Here is a 17,631-nt window from a genome sequence, read left to right as displayed (position 1 = left end):
ATTTTCACTACTGACAAACTCTGGAGGAAACATCAGGCTCCCAGAGGCACTGGCAGAACAGAGAAGCACCACCTGAACCCATAACACTCCCTCTCTCTCTGAACTCAACGACAGACACAGACAAAACACATTATCTGCAACATGCACCAGTGACACAGATAAAAGCTCTCAGACTTGTTTGATTTTATCTGCATGCCATTGAAAGATTCAGCAGAAAAACATTAGTATATACTTCCCAGATTGGCAGAGAATATAATGCATACAATAAATAGCTATTCTACCCTTGCTTCTGCAGTGCCTGCAATCCTAAAGATGGTTAGTTAAATTGCACCGTCTTTAGTGGTACAGCATACACTCACTGCTGTGGTGATTTTCCACTGCCTCACCAAAGATTACTCGTTAATAACTGGGATGGCTTTTTCCTTTAGCTTTGTTGAAATTTGAGGTTCAGCTAGGTGGCACTTTTTTGTTGCACTCAAAGGCCGCTGTGGTTTTAGTCCATATACCGGTCACAGTCACTGAAAGCTCCATGAAACTTTGCATCTCTCCAGATGTTGAACTCTGCTGAAAGTAATACTGAATACTGAAAAATGTTGCTGTTTTTTCTAAACCCAAAGACACATAAGCCAAGCCTATGATAAGCTGCTAACTTTATCATGCCTAGCCAATACACAGCAGTAATCTAGTACAAAAGATGTGATATACACTTCATCATTTATTTGTACTGTTCTTTTTCCAGCATTAGACATGCAATGACTGGATGCACCGGTTTGAATTTATGTTGAATTTTCTCCTATCCACACAGTGTCAGAAGTATATATACAGGTTCAAATATACGCATTCGCTTAAAGTTTTTAGGTAATAAGTGATCCTTAAGGTCAGAGACAGGTTAGGCTACTCCAACGTCATCATCAGGGTATGTTTTGGGTCATTTGGGTCTGGAAGATCATACACGACACATCTTCGGTTTTCTGGCTGAGAAAAGGCCGCTTTCATTGGCCCCTCACTGCGGTGAAGTCGTCCTTTACACCTAGCAGAAAAACATCCCCAAAGCATAATATTTCCAATTCCATGCTTGACATATTTGGATGATGTTCTTTGGGTCATATTATCTCTTCCTCCAAACACAGTGGGTTGAGTTGATGCCAAAGACCTTGATTTAGTATTTATCTGTCTATAGCACCTTCTTCCAGGCCCAGAATCCTTTAGATGTTCACTGACAAACTCAGGATGCTCTTGTACATGTGCGTTCTTGAGGAGTGGGATTTTGCAGGTGCTGCAAGATTTCAACCTATTATGATGTAGCCTGTTATTAATGATGTTTATGGTGACTACAGTTCCAACTGTCTTCCTATTATTAACAACTCCTCCCATGTAGTTTAGTGCCAATTCACCACCTTTATCATAATTGTCCACCTCATAAGGGGCAAGATCTTGTATGGAGCTACAGAACAAGGATGATAGGTGGTCATTTGATATTTTTTCCATTTCTGTATAAACATATTAAGCAGAGTTTTTGCTTTTGTTCCTATAGAACAAAATATGTAAAGCTTGTCTTAACTACAGACCATATTATTTAAAGCCTCTAAATCAAAACCCATTCAACAAACCTTGATTCTGGGACAAGGAATGCTGGAATTTAAAAAAGGGCCAATTTATTTTGTGGTTTTAGGACTAATTTCTGCAGCAATCACTAAACAACATTTTCACAAGACAACCTAACATAAATACAAGGAATATTTCTTCTCACAGTTTAGCATGCAGTGAAATAGTTTTGGTTTTGTACTTCCTATAGTTGCTCAGACGGAACAATGAACAAGCTCACTCTCAACTCAACAACACTTTGAAAGTATCACCAGTTAGTGATGCTACTTTTGACCTTACATGCAAAGATTTCGAAAAGAAGTTTAAAAAACATTTCCACAATTGAACTATCCCATGCTGACTTAATAAACACAATGTGTAGCTAACCCCATTAATTACAACTTGCATTCAGGTGTTTCCCTGACGATGCACTGGTATGTCGGCTGGCATGTTTTACTGGAATATTTAAATCCATCGATAATCTTACAAGCTGCACCTGTGTTTCTCCTGCTGTAACAAGCCCAAATGTCTGCAGTGAGAAAGATTTACTTCCAAAGAAGTTTACAGTGTGATAACTCAGCAGTCCTTTTCCTGTCATCGACAGACAAATGAGGTGCAGCACTATCTTTTGTTGAGAAATACTATTTTGAAAGTTAAACGACAAATCTTTGTTTCTCGTAAAGCATCAAAACTTCCAAATGACTTTGCTGTGTCTTCATGTGCATATGCAGTGTGGATGCACTTGTGGTCGTGGATGGGATTTACAGTTTTCACTCTTTATCATCCTTTATCTCTCCCTCACGTCTGTAGTCGTGAAGTGTCTCAAACAGATAGTGCCTCAGCACATCAGACACTGTCTGCCCTCCTCCCTCGACCCCTACCAGTTTCCTTAAAGAGCAAATCGGTCCAAGGAGGATGCCATCACCATCACCCTTTACAGAGCGCAACGTAAGGATGCTCTTCATGGACTACAGCTCAGCATTCAACAAAATAATCCCAGACATCCTCAGCAAAAGACTGGACCACCTTCACATGCCACCTGGTCCTGGATCAAAGATTTCCTCGCCAACCGGTAACAATCAGTTAGACTCGGCGCCCCCGTCCCAGCTGCTTCTGGTCTTCTATTGTTCCTCAGTGGAGAGCGTCCTCTCCTACTGGCTGGGTGTTGTGGTAGGCAGGGTCACGAGTGACAACAGGAGGGCTGTACAAAGAGTAATTAACACTGCCCAGAAAATCATTGGCTGCCACCTCTGGAGACCATCACTAGATCCTCCTGTCTCAGGGAAATCAGGTCACATAACTCCAGACTCACAAACAGCGTCTTGAATCATATAGCAATAACATTTTCTCACAGACTAAGTATTTTTAATTTTGATACTTCAAGTGAAATTTAGTGATAAGACACATTAAGGTGTTTTTTTAGCATTTAATCCACTTTGCCTAGATGAGAGGATGTAAAAACATTCTGAACCCTGAGTCACTGTCAGCTGATAGTAAATATCTACTGCCATATATAATATCTATAACAGTAATAATGCTTTGCAATTATTCACCTGGAAGTCAAAAAGTCAATGCATGCTGGTAGATCATAATAAACTTGACCTACCCAGTTCATTTTTGATGTAGCCAGTGCGTTCTAACCATTTCCTGACATGCTTGGAGCTTGAAGCGACTGCTCCAATCACAGAGCAGAGCCCAGCAGCTTTGCTAAAAGACAGGAATGCCTTTTTTCTGCCGTGTTGTAACCTACAGTTGGGCTCACTGTTTGTCTTTGTAAAACAACAGTTTTAACAGCTTTTAACTCCACTTAGAAGCCAGTCTACAAAAGCCACAGCCACTTCAACTAAATATTACAGTTACTATTATAAAGGTAACTAAAAGACCTTTTCTGTGTTGATTAGTAATGACTAACTTGATAAGCCAGCTCAGTGTTGAGCAAATGTCATCGCGATATGCACACAGGACACGTAAAGTTCTTTATAGCTCTTTGAACATTTTCAGAAATTAAAGGCTGCAGAGGAAAGGAGCATACCAGCCCCGTTGTCTGGCTGATGACTATCAAACCAATAAGGAAGGACTCCACATGTCTTTTAGCAGTGCTGTGCGTGAGCTCAGTCAACTTAGCTACCAGTATTTTATCTCGAACGTGACATTAGTGAAAAAAGCTTTTTGCAAGAGTAAACAGATGCTTTTAAGTGTGTGAGCCACAGGTGATGGACAGTAAACAGCGCTGCAGCTACTAGCAGAAAGAGCGACAGAGTCAGTGACATTGGCAACAAATGTGGAAACATCACATTGAGCTGACACATTCAGCCTGTTCTGGGAAATAGCTAAAAAATGACTGATGATAACAAGAAATCATTACCAAAGGGTAAGGCCATGGGCCACAAAAGTCTGGTTTACATTTGTACACTTATCTGTTTGAACTGTTTTGCTTTCTAAAACATTAAGTGGTCAAACAAAGACATGACTGCTTTTCTTGGTCATGTAAAAAAAGCACAAACAGTTATATTATATAATACTATATCATAGAGTCAAGTATGACGATAACTTGGTTTATTTGAATCTGAGTGAACTAAACTGTAAGCACGCAGAGAGGTCAAAGCAGAAGTGCCAAAAACTGCATTTTTGCTAATGAACACTTGAGACTCCAAAATGAGTCAGTCCAACTAGACTCCCATTTTAAAATGCTCAACCTTACAACACTGAAAAGCATATTTACAGCCTGGTGCAGGAAACGATTTAGATTTCTATGGATAACTACCACTTTATATCTGGATCAGGTGACCCTGAGTTATGCTGCAATAGGCATAGGCTGCTGGGGGATTCCCATGATGCACTGAGTGTTTCTTCTTCAGTCACCTTTCTCACTCACTATGTGTTAATAGACCTCTCTGCATTGAATCATACTTGTTATTAATCTCTGTCTCTCTTCCACAGCATGTCTTTATCCTGTCTTCCTTCTCTCACCCCAACAGGTCGCAGCAGATGGCCCCGCCCCTCCCTGAGCCTGGTTCTGCCAGATGTTTCTTCCTGTTAAAAGGGAGTTTTTCCTTCCCACTGTCGCCAAAGTGCTTGCTCATAGGGGGTCATATGATTGTTGGGTTTTTCTCTCTATGTATTATTGTAGGCTCTACCTTACAATATAAAGCGCCTTGAGGTGACTTTTGTTGTGATTTGGCGCTGTATAAATATAAATAAAATTGAAGTGAAATTTAATATCACCTGTTTGGGTGTGTGATTTCTTTTTTCTTTCTGCTAGGTCTCACCATGCGATTGTTAAACAAGACTGCTAGTGTTAAATGACAGAAGACAAACAACAAAATGCAAACTTACCTGTAGCTCCTTGGTCTTCCTCTGCAGTCCAAAGTTAAGTGCCTCCTCTTCTTCTAGTTTGGAGCTGGTACTGCTGATCTCCAGCTCCTTCCTTTAATGAGAAAAGGAATATATAATTGAAATTAATGAGCATAGAGGAAGTTTTTTGCTCAGAAAACACAAAAACTGTTTCCCAAAACCCTACAGTTTCTCTTGCATTTAAAAACCCCCGGACTAGCTAATATAGGCAGCATCATGGTACCGCGGGATTTTGGGGCTGGACATCTAAAACTGAACTACTGATAAATATAAACATTACACACATTACAACAATGTTCTTTAATGTGTTTCACACGGCACAAAAAATAGTGCTTTAAAAGCCGCAATGATCAACAGCAAATACAAAGGAGTATCAGTCACATGAAAAGGTTGCTCCATCTGACCTTCTGGTCACATTTGTGAGGCGTGCACGTGAGGCTCTGTATATGTATGTGCTTTGACAACATCGCAACACCATGTCTGTGACGCTTCACTGGACTAAAGTTATACTGAGTGGCAGATTTAATAGCCTCTGACAATAAGTACTGTTTGAATACCATAGTATCTTAGCAACAAGTGAGTCACTCACTTTGTTAATGTTCAAGAAGGTCACGCAACTATTAGTGCCAAAGAGAACAAGTTTTAACTTTGTTACGGAGACAATATTGTAGGTGCGCACTGTACTTTTGTTTTCTGACAGGAGGCTTTTGCCTTCAGTAGATTGTTGCTGCAGGGTAGGGTACAGTGAATGATTACATCTGTTTTTATATCACTGGGCAGATAACAACATGCTGGGATCTTAGTGAATCCCTAGAGGTACATACACCTTAAAAGAGATGCAAAAGGACAATGTAGTCTCATAGAGTCCAAGCTCTGCTGCCTCAGGATATAAGACGCACACAAGAGTGAGAAATTTTCCAAAGTCCATCAGGCTCTCTCTCCCTTGGGATAGTAGATCAGATCAGCTTAGGTTCCAGTTCAGCGGACTATTAAAAGACAACAGTAGATAAGACTTGTTGTCACTTGCATATAGTCTAAATGGGGGGAAAAAATTCACCCCATGTTTTCTGGCTTAGATAGGCTGATATAAATGTTTTAGAGACGGGTTTACCACCCATCATGATGGCTGTGATAAATGCACAGTTTGTGAAAATGTTTATGTTAATAATGGTACCCTGTTTATGTCCTTTCTTTAACCACATTTTGACTGATTTAACCTTATAGACAGTCTCAAAGAATAAAATATCGGTTGTACTGACTTTTATAGGCTGGAGCTTTAAAATTGCTAATGCTATAAATGCTTTTGGAAAGCTAATGTTTTCCAAGAGTCTCCAGGCTTCTCAAGTTAGAAATTTGACCTGAAATACTACCTGTGTGTCTTCTTCTTTGAACAAATATGCTTTATTGTATAGCTCAAAACATTCTGAATGACTATTATCCCCCCACCCACAGGACAGACACACAATGTTTAGCCACTGTGACCATGAGGTAGTGATGCCACAAACTACAAATAGGATCAAACTGGAAATAACAACAATATCCTGTATAATTTTCAACCACAGTATTATAGTACAATATACAGTGGGGCAAAAAAGTATTTAGTCAGCCACCGATTGTGCAAGTTCCCCCACTTAAAATGATGACAGAGGTCAGTAATTTGCACCAGAGGTACACTTCAACTGTGAGAGACAGAATGTGAAAAAAAATCCATGAATCCACATGGTAGGATTTGTAAAGAATTTATTTGTAAATTAGGGTGGAAAATAAGTATTTGGTCACCTCAAACAAGGAAAATCTCTGGCTCCCACAGACCTGTAACGTCTTCTGTAAGAAGCTTTTCTGTCCCCCACTCGTTACCTGTATGAATGGCACCTGTTTGAACTCATCATCTGTATAAAAGACACCTGTCCACAGCCTCAAACAGTCAGACTCCAAACTCCGCCATGGCCAAGACCAAAGAGCTTTCGAAGGACTGGGAAGAGTGAATCTACAATAGGCAAGCAGCTTGGTGTGAAAAAAAATCAACTGTGGGAGCAATCATCTGAAAATGGAAGACATACAAGACCACTGATAATCTCCCTCGATCTGGGGCTCCACGCAAGATCTCATCCCGTGGGGTCAAAATGATCATGACAACGGTGAGCAAAGATCCCAGAACCACACGGGGGGACCTGGTGAATGACCTGCAGAGAGCTGGGACCAAAGTAACAAAGGTCACCATCAGTAACACACTACAACGGCAGGGAATCAAATCCCGCAGTGCCAGACGTGTTCCGCTGCTGAAGCCAGTGCATGTCCAGGCCCGTCTGAAGTTTGCCAGAGAGCACATGGATGATACAGCAGAGGATTGGGAGAATGTCATGTGGTCAGATGAAACCAAAGTAGAACTTTTTGGTATAAACTCAACTCGTCATGTTTGGAGGAAGAAGAATACTGAGTTGCATCCCAAGAACACCATACCTACTGTGAAGCATGGGGGTGGAAACATCATGCTATGGGGCTGTTTTTCTGCCAAGGGGACAGGACGACTGATCCGTGTTAAGGACAGAATGAATGGGGCCATGTATCGTGAGATTTTGAGCCAAAACCTCCTTCCATCAGTGAGAACTTTGAAGATGAAACGAGGCTGGGTCTTCCAACATGACAATGATCCAAAACACACCGCCCGGGCAACAAAGGAGTGGCTCCGTAAGAAGCATTTGAAAGTCCTGGAGTGGCCTAGCCAGTCTCCAGACCTCGACCCCATAGAAAATCTGTGGCGGGAGTTGAAAGTCCGTGTTGCTCGGCGACAGCCCCAAAATATCACTGCTCTCGAGAAGATCTGCATGGAGGAATGGGCCAAAATACCAGCTACTGTGTGTGCAAACCTGGTAAAGACCTATAGTAAACGTTTGACCTCTGTTATTGCCAACAAAGGTTATGTTACAAAGTATTGAGTTGTATTTTTGTTATTGACCAAATACTTATTTTCCACCCTGATTTACGAATAAATTCTTTACAAATCCTACCATGTGGATTCATGGATTTTTTTTTCACATTCTGTCTCTCACAGTTGAAGTGTACCTCTGGTGCAAATTACTGACCTCTGTCAGCATTTTAAGTGGGGGAACTTGCACAATCGGTGGCTGACTAAATACTTTTTTGCCCCACTGTATAGTACTGTATTATAGTACAAAAAACCTTCAGCCATTAGGCACACTGCAAACTTTTTAATATTTTGGAACCGATACAGTAAACAGAAAATCTCACAGAGCATTACAAATATGCTAACGCTAATTAGCATAAATTAAGAAAACTGATTCAAAATCTTTTCATGACGGTGGACCGAAATAAAATTATAGGTCCTGGTGAAATTGTGGACATCTGTACCATATTTTCTTAAGTAATACAACAGTTAAACATATCAGTCTCACTTTGGTTTTTAAGAAAACTGTTAATTATTTGGATTTTTCATTGTCTAAATGTCTATGTTAATCAATTTTGATATAAAAGCCAACATTTTGACCCTCTGGTAATGCTAGCAATAAAACAAGGGCATCAACAAGGACATTTGGATTTATCTTCTGGGAATCAACAGAGTCTTTACAGATAGTCTACTCAGTAATTAGCAGGATGATTCAGCAGACCCCTGAGATGCAAGCCTCAATGTTACACTAGAAAAAACGTCGGAAGATCATTGAAGGTCTCTGTGAAACTATGAAAATCTCTGCAAAATTTCCCAACAGAATTTAACAGAATGTAGCTTTAGCCTCAAATTGTTGGTGTCAGGAGCAAACAGTACTTTGGCTGACTGGCTTTTTTCCCATCTACTCTGAAAAGTTTGCTATAAGCATGCAGCGCGTCTTTGACTGACCTTTTAATGAGGTCTTCCAGACCATTCCTCATCTTCTCCATCTCTCCCAGACTGTCCTGCGAAGATCTGCTGTCCCCCTCCAGCCTCCTCCTGCTCTTCTCTAGCTCAGCACGCTGATGGCGCTCCTGTTCCAGCTGGTACTCCAACTGAGCATGAGGAAAGTTACAGGACGGATTCAATAATAGGGTTTAACAATATTTCTTGACTGTAATTGCAAATAGTGAAATGCTTTGTGCCACTTTTTAATATATTTTATAATCACCATTTATTATATTTGACAATTTTTATGTGTGAAATTACATGTTTCAGTGTTTCCCTATTTTTGCCAAGCTGTATTGGCTAGCAGGGTTACAATTAAGTTAAATAACCATGAGTTTCCATTCCTCACTTTGCTGTTGAATAGTTGGTTCATAAGCTTATTATTACTTTTAATGTGTACAACATGTGTGTTTCTGTTGGATGCAAATGTTACACCAGTGTAATGGCACTGACCTTATATTTAAAATAAGTTATCATGGAGTCTACAGTTAAAGCTCTAGGTAGTCTCATAAAATCAGAGATTGTTTTATCAGTTATTAACATATTATAGATTTTATAAAATAACACTACTTGACTTCTGCTGATACATTTGGATGGGAAGGTCTGAATGTGTCACAAACAACAGGAAAGGATGGGTTCATCCTGCTTTGTATCAACAGTTCAGGTTGGTGGTTGTCGTGTATCTTTTCTCTGCACACTTTGATCTCCTGAGTTCCTGAGTAATCGGTGGCAGATTTGCATCATGGATGTTCAGCTGACCAATCTGCAGCAACCATGTGCCACGAACCATGAGAGCAATTTTGAAGGTTAAAAAAAGGCTTAAACGCAACATTTACCTAACACACTTTCCAGTGAGTTTATAGTTTTCCATCTAACACAAATGACAGACGTTCAAAATTATAGACTAGCTGTTGGAATTTTAGCAGTTTAAAAGCCAACGTGGTTGGCCAGGCCTCCATCCTGCAGTAAGACAATGACTCAAAACATTAAAAGACATTAACCAGCTTTACATCATGGAAGAGCACCCTACAGCCTACAATTACACCCATGTGAGCACGTTTGGGAGGAATTAGACGGAACAGTCCTGCATTTTAATTTAAAAGCGCACCGAGCTATAACACATTGCAAATTTCAGAAATTACAGAATAAATATTGAAAAAAAACATTTGTGTAGTGCATATGGTATGAACTATATGTTCAATTTGAAAAATATGTACATACATCTTCAGTGTGCATCTGCAACTTGGTTTTCTCTTTGGTCAGCAGGTTGACTTTCTCCTCTTCACTCTGCAGGTCCTCAATGGCCTGCTGTTGAGGGTGATAAAAGATGTCTGAGCCTGGACTGCACATGTGTCCTTAAATGTCTGTCTCATGTCCATCTGTCTGCCATATTTGTACTTTGGAAAAATATGATTTATTTGCTTAACCATGAAAATGTCAGAAGTCATCTTCAGTTTGATCTGATAGATGAGATGTTTTTTATCTGTCTTTTCATCAACAGGGAGCAAAAGCAGCGAAGCATCAAACAGGAAGACTAAACTCACTCAAACAGCAGTGCGTGCACTTTGTGTTAAATTTTTTTCCCCACAGGCGTCTCCTTGTATTCCAGGCCAAATCCATAATCTGAGACATGTTCAGCAAACAGTAGGAACATAATGAGGACTAATGCTAAATTGTCCACATGGATTACACAATGAAGAAGACTGCTACTACTGGTTGAACCATCTGGGAGGAATTAGCAAACAGGGCCTCTTATAGCTGTCATAAGGAAGATGAGGTTGTTGAGGGCTGCGAATTCTTCAGATCTCTCTCTTTTTTCTAGGAGACTGGTCTGTGTCTGGTGAAGAGCACATTTATCACGAGTGCCACTTCTGTCCACAGGCCATATGGTTCCCTTTTCCTAAACTCATGTTTTATTCTGAGTCAAACAGCCAGTGGAGCGTCCCTGTATGCTTTTGGGAACGGAAGAGTTAAATTTACAATTTAAATGTTTTCCAATAAAATGCAAACAGATATTTTTTAAAGTGTGCACATGCATACTTTGAGATTAGAACATTTGCTTCAAGTGCAAAAGATAATCTATTCATGTACAAATTTATGGTCTGTTATAGGGAATGGGCTGAAAAAAGGAGCAAACGCTTATGTGCCTGTAATGGCCACTTGAGGCTGGCTGTAAAAGTGAATCACCTCCATTGATTTCCAACAAGTCATAAGAATAACATGTTTACAGCCTAGTACAAATAATATTTTTAATCTCTAATAAAATAGCTCCACGGTTAATGAAATCTGTTTGCATTTTGTTAAGACTTAAAGTCTGGGGCGTGGCTGCCTGGATTAATATTAACCAAATGCTGTTGGCTAGGCTTGATTTCCACTAGTGAACTAGACTTTGTGGACATGAATTGGATTGGTTAAACATGTTTGTCCTGTTGGTACATCTTTTAATATTTTAACGTAATTACCTGACAAATAATATTGCTTGCTGTGTAGTACAGTCCACCCACAAAGTTTGCTCTCTAATTTGGTGGGAAATTCTAGGATTTTATCAGTCTGTGACTTATTTAGATATCTATGTCCGTGTGTTGTACACGTAAAGATTACAGATGCAAGTCAGAACCTTCTGTGCAGGTGACTCACGTATATGACCAAGATTGAAGAACAGTGCTGTACTTCTTGTGTGTGCTTCTGTTGATGTTAATTTACGTGGTAATTTATTGTGTGTTACCAATACTCAGGTATTCTGGGATCCATCCATCCATCCATCCATTCGCTTGCGCTTATCCTTTCCAGGGTTGCGGGGGGTGCTGGAGCCTATCCCAGCTGTCATGGGGCGAGAGGCGGGGTACACCCTGGACAGGTCGCCAGTCTGTCGCAGGGCCAACACACAGGGACAGACAACCATTCGCTCTCACATTCACTTGCACATTCACACCTAGTGGCAATTTGGATTATCCAATTAACCTATCCCCACAAGTATTCTGGGATATCTGGGATAATTACTGAGTATATGATGAAGATAAAATGGAAAATATCACAAGTTTGTTATATGACAGAATCATAATATGACCAAGAGGAATGTTTGGTTGGTAGGAAGATTTTCATTAATGGTGAAAATTAAAATATCTTATATCATACTACCTTCTGACTACCCTAACCACTTTCTGAACACAAGAGGTGTTGAGTCGTCATTTTCAGTGATCTAAGCTGCAGACAATATATATATTTTTTAAACAATCTTGTTAATGTTTTATGACGTCCAACGCATTTTCTAAAATAAAGGAACACATAATCAGAGTTCGTAAATGTGGAAATAACTGCCCTGACACCAACAGCGTTTGCAGTCGCACACGTTTTTATTTGCTCTGTGTTTTTCACTGGTCAACTTTTCAGCTGCCCTGCTTGTAGCACACACACCTCCCACCTCATGTCCCAGCACATCTTTTACTGGGGATCCATGACAAGATGATGGAGCTCAGGTGTGTGTCAGCCTCCCCTGCAACCACACCCTGAACCCGCTGCTCCACCCCTCCCCTGCAGCCGAGCCACTAACCACACGCCAAAGTAAACAAAAGTGAATGTAAACATGTCTTCTAGGGCAATAAGAAACCTTCATAGAGCACCTTTAATCTCTCATACAACTCAGTGGGTGAAAACAGTTGCATAGTGCAAACCCTAACCCTGTTGCTTTGGAGGAGTTTATCAGTTTTGGGAAATTAACAGTGTTGCAACGGGTTAAGGTATCCATCATTACCCATAAAGTCCTCTAAAAATGACCAAAATAAACCTTGTCTCTGCTTGGCTGTGATTTCCAATCTATGTTATAAATGAAAGGAGTGGATTTGGAGAGATATTAGGCATGAGGGCATTTATGAGGCCAAAAAAAGAAAAGCAGTTTACTTGCATTATGGAAAATGTAAACTCTAGTTTTTATGGAGCTTAGCTATTAATAGACATTAGCCCAGGTATGTATGTATATCAGTATCATACACTTAACAGCATACCTGGCTGAGCTCCACCAGATGTTCCTTTTCCTTCTGCAGCTTCTGCACCACCTCGTCCCTCTGAAAAAGCTGCTCTGACAGCGTCCTTACCTCACTGTGTGACAGCTATGAAAACAGACACAGGTTGTAACTTAATAGCAATTTTTAACATCTGCCACTTTGTACATCAGATAATATTTTATTCATTCAAAAAATGACCAAGCTAAACTATCTATACATAGATTTTGTTCTTATCTAACTCGGCTAAAACCCCTCCCTCTGTAGCTACCGCTGTTTGCTTGGGCATGTAACCATGATTGCTTGTGAATACAGCAGTTTGAGTCTGTAGCCTGTGACTGCAGCCACACCATCAAACAATTGTCTCCTATCATGACAGAAACAGATGTCACGATCCCTCTTTCTAGTAGACATCAAAGCTTTCTCTTCTCTTAGAGAGAAAGGTGAGAGTTAAAAATGTGCAAAACAAGGCGAGGCAGCAGACTGCGGTACGTGGACACTAACATGTTTTTCAACAAATTTCAGAGTGAACAGGTGAGTCAAAACTTTCTTCTCACATCTTGTCCAGCTAAAAGATTATTGTGGCATCAGAGGAGGTCTCATCATTTTCTTTTTCAAAGCTTTGCGCCATCAAACCAGTCTGGTCTTGTTCTCTTCTCTGAGCCCCCTGACATTTCCCTCTTACTGTATCTTTGCCACACGGGAGGCCACTCAGCAAAAAAAAAAAAATCATCATATAACTAGAGGATCAAGTTTATAACATCATGGAGCAGATCAAATTCTTCAGAGTAAATTTCCAACTCAGCACTGCTTTGCTAACCAGAGAAATCTTAATTCACTGTCACGCACAGTGTTGTGAGCGCAACACATTTTTGCAGCATTCCTGAACAAAGATAGGATCCTAATCCTTTAATACACCTCAGTGAAATAGATAAAAGGGTTTGGGGGGGCAGGGGCTGTAACGGAGGTGTCAGAACAGCCCTTTCTTGTTAGTTTCTGCACAGAGAAGACCGTGCTTCTGCAAAGCGTGGAAAAACAAAAAAAACTAAAAGAGTGCAAGCACTCTTGGTGGGAAGATGTTTTACCTGAGATCTGGATAGAAACAGGTAATACTGTGACAAACTACAATATGATCAACATTTCATAACCGTTCAGAGTCAGGGATTGAACAGATGTCTGAATCTCTCTAAAACAGATAATAATGGATGAAAAAATGTTCACTGAAAACAGAACCTATGCGCATTGTTTGGGTTTCAGTTCCATTTTTTATGCTTTCTGGTTTTTATTTTTCAGACTGGTTCTTCAGTACTGGTGCTCAATGTTCCACCAGTCAACACTATGCTACTTAATGCTAATTACTTCAAACAAATTACATTCAGATTTAATATTTTGGAAAAGTGATGGTCCTTGTATTTGAAAAAAAGGCGACTGCACTTTTTAGAGTCCAAGAGGCTTCTTCAGTTCTTAAAACCAGACTTTTCCAGCTCCTGAGACTACCATGACCTGGACAAATGAGATCCTACACAGACAGACATATGGCCCTAGTGCAGGGGTGGGCAATCTCAGTCCACGAGGGCCGGTGTCCCTGCAGGTTTTAGATGTGTCCTCGAACCAACACAGCTGATTTAAATGGCTAAATTAGAAGTTCTGAAGTTCTCCAGAGGCCTGGTAACGAACTAATCATGTGATTCAGGTGTGTTGACCCAGGGTGAGATCTAAAACCTGCAGGGACACCGGCCCTCGTGGACTGAGATTGCCCACCCCTGCCCTAGTGTTACTTTTTGAAACTATAACCTTGTCATGGTTTGAAGTTATACCATGCTTTATTTAGTAATCAGTGACTTTGTGCATTTCTGGCAATATTATTTCCTCACTTTGTTACTTTTATGATTGGCTAACCTGTCTAACTTAGTCAGCCTGTTACCATATTAAGTGTACCACCAGCCATCCACCTCCCACTTGCCAAAATCCACTGGCTTCAGTGCTTCTTGCAGTCTGTTAGTTTTCTTGCCTGGCTACTGCTTGTTTTAAATTAAAGAGCTGGATGACAACTTCTGCCATCTTCATCTGCCAATCTGTCGTCTTCCTAAATGCTCCTTCCATATTACAAATCAGTCCTTCTCTTTCTGCGCAAAAATCCTTGTTCCAGAGATTATCATATCACGAAGATCCAAAAATGCCCTACCTGTTTATCCTCTTCAGCTACAGTCAGAGCGCTCTCCAGCTCTTCCAGGTCTCGTCTGAGGCTGCTGCACTCGGCCTCCAGCCTGTCTCTGTGAAGGGCCAGCTGGACTGAGCAGACCTCCTCCTCCTCCAGCTGCTGCTCCAGCTCACGCCTTGCCTTCTCCAGTTGGGCACAGCGATGCTCAGATACCTGGGCACTCTCCTGCTCCTGGGGGTTAAGAGTTAAATCACTTACTTTTCAACTGAATGAATCTGTAGATCTGTATTATGGAGATTATTGCATTGGCTGGATTTCATTTTGTGCCAGATATGCTACGAATAATAATTTTTGTCCAGTTTTACTGTTTTTTGCACAGTCCTCAGACCTTGTACCAACTTCTAATCTAGTTGTAAAAGATCTTTTATGCAGCAACATAATAGTTTTGTCAAACTCAGTGTCGCTGGAGTTTAAAGAAGGGCAAGATAAGGTAAGAAAAAGCTGACACTGTTAGTAAAAGGCTAAGGATAAACATGTAATATAAAGGGATTTGCTGAATTAAAGAAGCTGAAGCAAACCTCAAGACGTTCATGCAAAGATAATCTTACCACAGGATGAAATTTATCCTCTTTCACAAAGAACCGTCTCTCTGTCAGTGTGCACTTGCCTTAATATAGTCCTGCTAAGAAGTAACATGGTCACGTGTATTACCAACCAGATAAGCAAGTTCTACCAAACACCAGATCATTTAATCAGTTGCCATCCATAACAGTAGTGAAAGGGCCATATTATGAGAGCTTTGCTTTTGTTACAGTTACTTTCTTATAGGCCAGTCATCATGGGCAAGGCATTTAGAAATGAGCAAATAGCATACCCAGATATCTGGGCATTTGTGAAATGATCAAGCAACCACATTTCCATCTGCATTTATTTCCATAAAAGTACTTGGTTGGAGGACTTTCCGTGCTTTTTTTTTAAGTTCCTCGCACAAGTTTCTGTGCAAAGCTGTTTGCACCTTTAACCCTTTTACCTCGTCACTACTAAACAGGTATTACCAGGTATGAATGGAATACAAGCCTATTTAACACAAAGGGTATGTGCAAACAAATTTGCACATACATTTTTCTATAGTGAGATATGCAATACACAGAACTGCAGGAAGGAGGTTGTTCAGTCAACCAGTAATTAATATACAATAGCTTGTCCTACCTGTACTTATAATTCTGTAAAAATCTTTTGATACAGTGGGTTTCATAATGCACTGGCATTTTCTACATTAGAAATTTATGTAGCAGTCTCTTAAATTGACATTATCCCTTAAGTTAATAGATCATGAGTGTGATTCCATTGTCTTTTAATGGACTGTAATTAAGATGTAATTATAAAAGGGAGCTTAATATCAATGGCCTTCTTTAAGCTAAAACCAGTAAAAACAAAACAAAACATTGGCATTGTACAAACATCCATCAGATACTGTTGTGCTGGAGACTGAATTCTTAAACCAAAAGAAACTGTTTTGCGATACATTGTAAACTATAAAAGTATATATAAATTCCCCTCTTGCCCCTGCGGGCCATCAATCTTTCAAGCTCAGGTCCTCTACCAGAGGCCTGGGAGCTTGAGGGTCCTGTGCTGTATCTTAGCTGTTCCCAGGATTGTGTTCTTCTGGATAGAGATCTTGGATGTTGTTCCTGGGATCTGCTAAAGCTACTCACCTAGCTTGGGAGTCACTGCACCTAGGGCTCCGATTCCTGCCCCGGGTTTCTCTATCCAGTAAGGGTCCTAAGCTAGAACCCCTATACTAAATCAAGCCTACCCGGATTAACAAGGTCCATGTCGGGTGTTGAGGAACCAGGACACCCTGATGAGAAGTGGGCTACTGGAACAAGACGGCATCGATACTGTCCTTCATAGCTGGTTCCTCACAGGCTACATCCTTCAACCTGTTATTATCAGTTATCTACCCGTTTAAATTTTACTCTTCGCTATCCATTTTTCTGTTGCTTTTAGCTAACTAGGGTAGGCCCAGCTAGAATCCCCATGATAAAACACACATCCTTGTCTTACAATGATGTATTTTAATATATATATTAGGGGTGCAACGATATTCGTATCGATATTGAACCGTTCGATACAGTGCTTTCGGTTCGGTACGCATATGTATCGAACAATACAAAATTTGTAATTTATTTTATCAACTTTCCTTCTGACGATGCTGTCTGTGTTGAGCGCTCAGTGAATCTGCGTTCGACTACTCCGCCTAGGCTGCACTGTCGAGCGCAGATCCACTGAGCGCTCAACACAGACAGCATCATCAGAAGGAAGAGCGCAGGGCAAGCTAGCGAGACAGAAGTTAAGCTCTCCTTGCAACATGGCAAATTGAACCTCCCACCCTCATTCAGATCTGGTGTTTGGAATTATTTTGGTTTTCATGTGACGTATGACCCTGAAGGTAAGCGCGTCATGGACTAAAGTAAAACAGTATGTTGGATGTGCCACGCAATGCTTAATGCTTAATTACATGGGTGGGAACTAGTGTGTTAGCGCAGTTAGCTCGTTAACGTGTTGGCCGTCTAGCCCCACGCACGGGGCGATCAGGGGTAGCTCGTTAACGGAGATTTGCTGTGTTGTGGCGTTAAGGT

The 17,631-nt window shown here is 40.6% G+C and overlaps 1 protein-coding gene across 3 annotated transcripts in view; it reads right to left on the bottom strand.

Annotated features, from left to right (window-relative positions):
- LOC113027706 (putative uncharacterized protein MYH16) overlaps positions 1-17,631 on the bottom strand; it is a 57,469-nt gene that overhangs the window by 17,731 nt on the left and 22,107 nt on the right. For all 3 annotated transcript variants that reach the window (XM_026177416.2, XM_026177415.2, XM_080305663.1), the window contains exons 2-6: positions 15,014-15,220; positions 12,832-12,936; positions 10,052-10,138; positions 8,792-8,937; positions 4,921-5,011 (exon numbers count right to left, since the gene is read on the bottom strand). In XM_026177416.2, coding sequence (XP_026033201.2) covers positions 4,921-5,011; positions 8,792-8,937; positions 10,052-10,138; positions 12,832-12,936; positions 15,014-15,220 — 636 coding nt within the window. The remainder of the gene's footprint in view (positions 1-4,920; positions 5,012-8,791; positions 8,938-10,051; positions 10,139-12,831; positions 12,937-15,013; positions 15,221-17,631) is intronic.

This window comes from Astatotilapia calliptera, chromosome 8 (assembly GCF_964374335.1).
Source record: "Astatotilapia calliptera chromosome 8, fAstCal68.1, whole genome shotgun sequence".
NCBI lineage: Eukaryota > Metazoa > Chordata > Actinopteri > Cichliformes > Cichlidae > Astatotilapia > Astatotilapia calliptera.
This window is presented reverse-complemented; position numbering and strand designations above follow the sequence as displayed.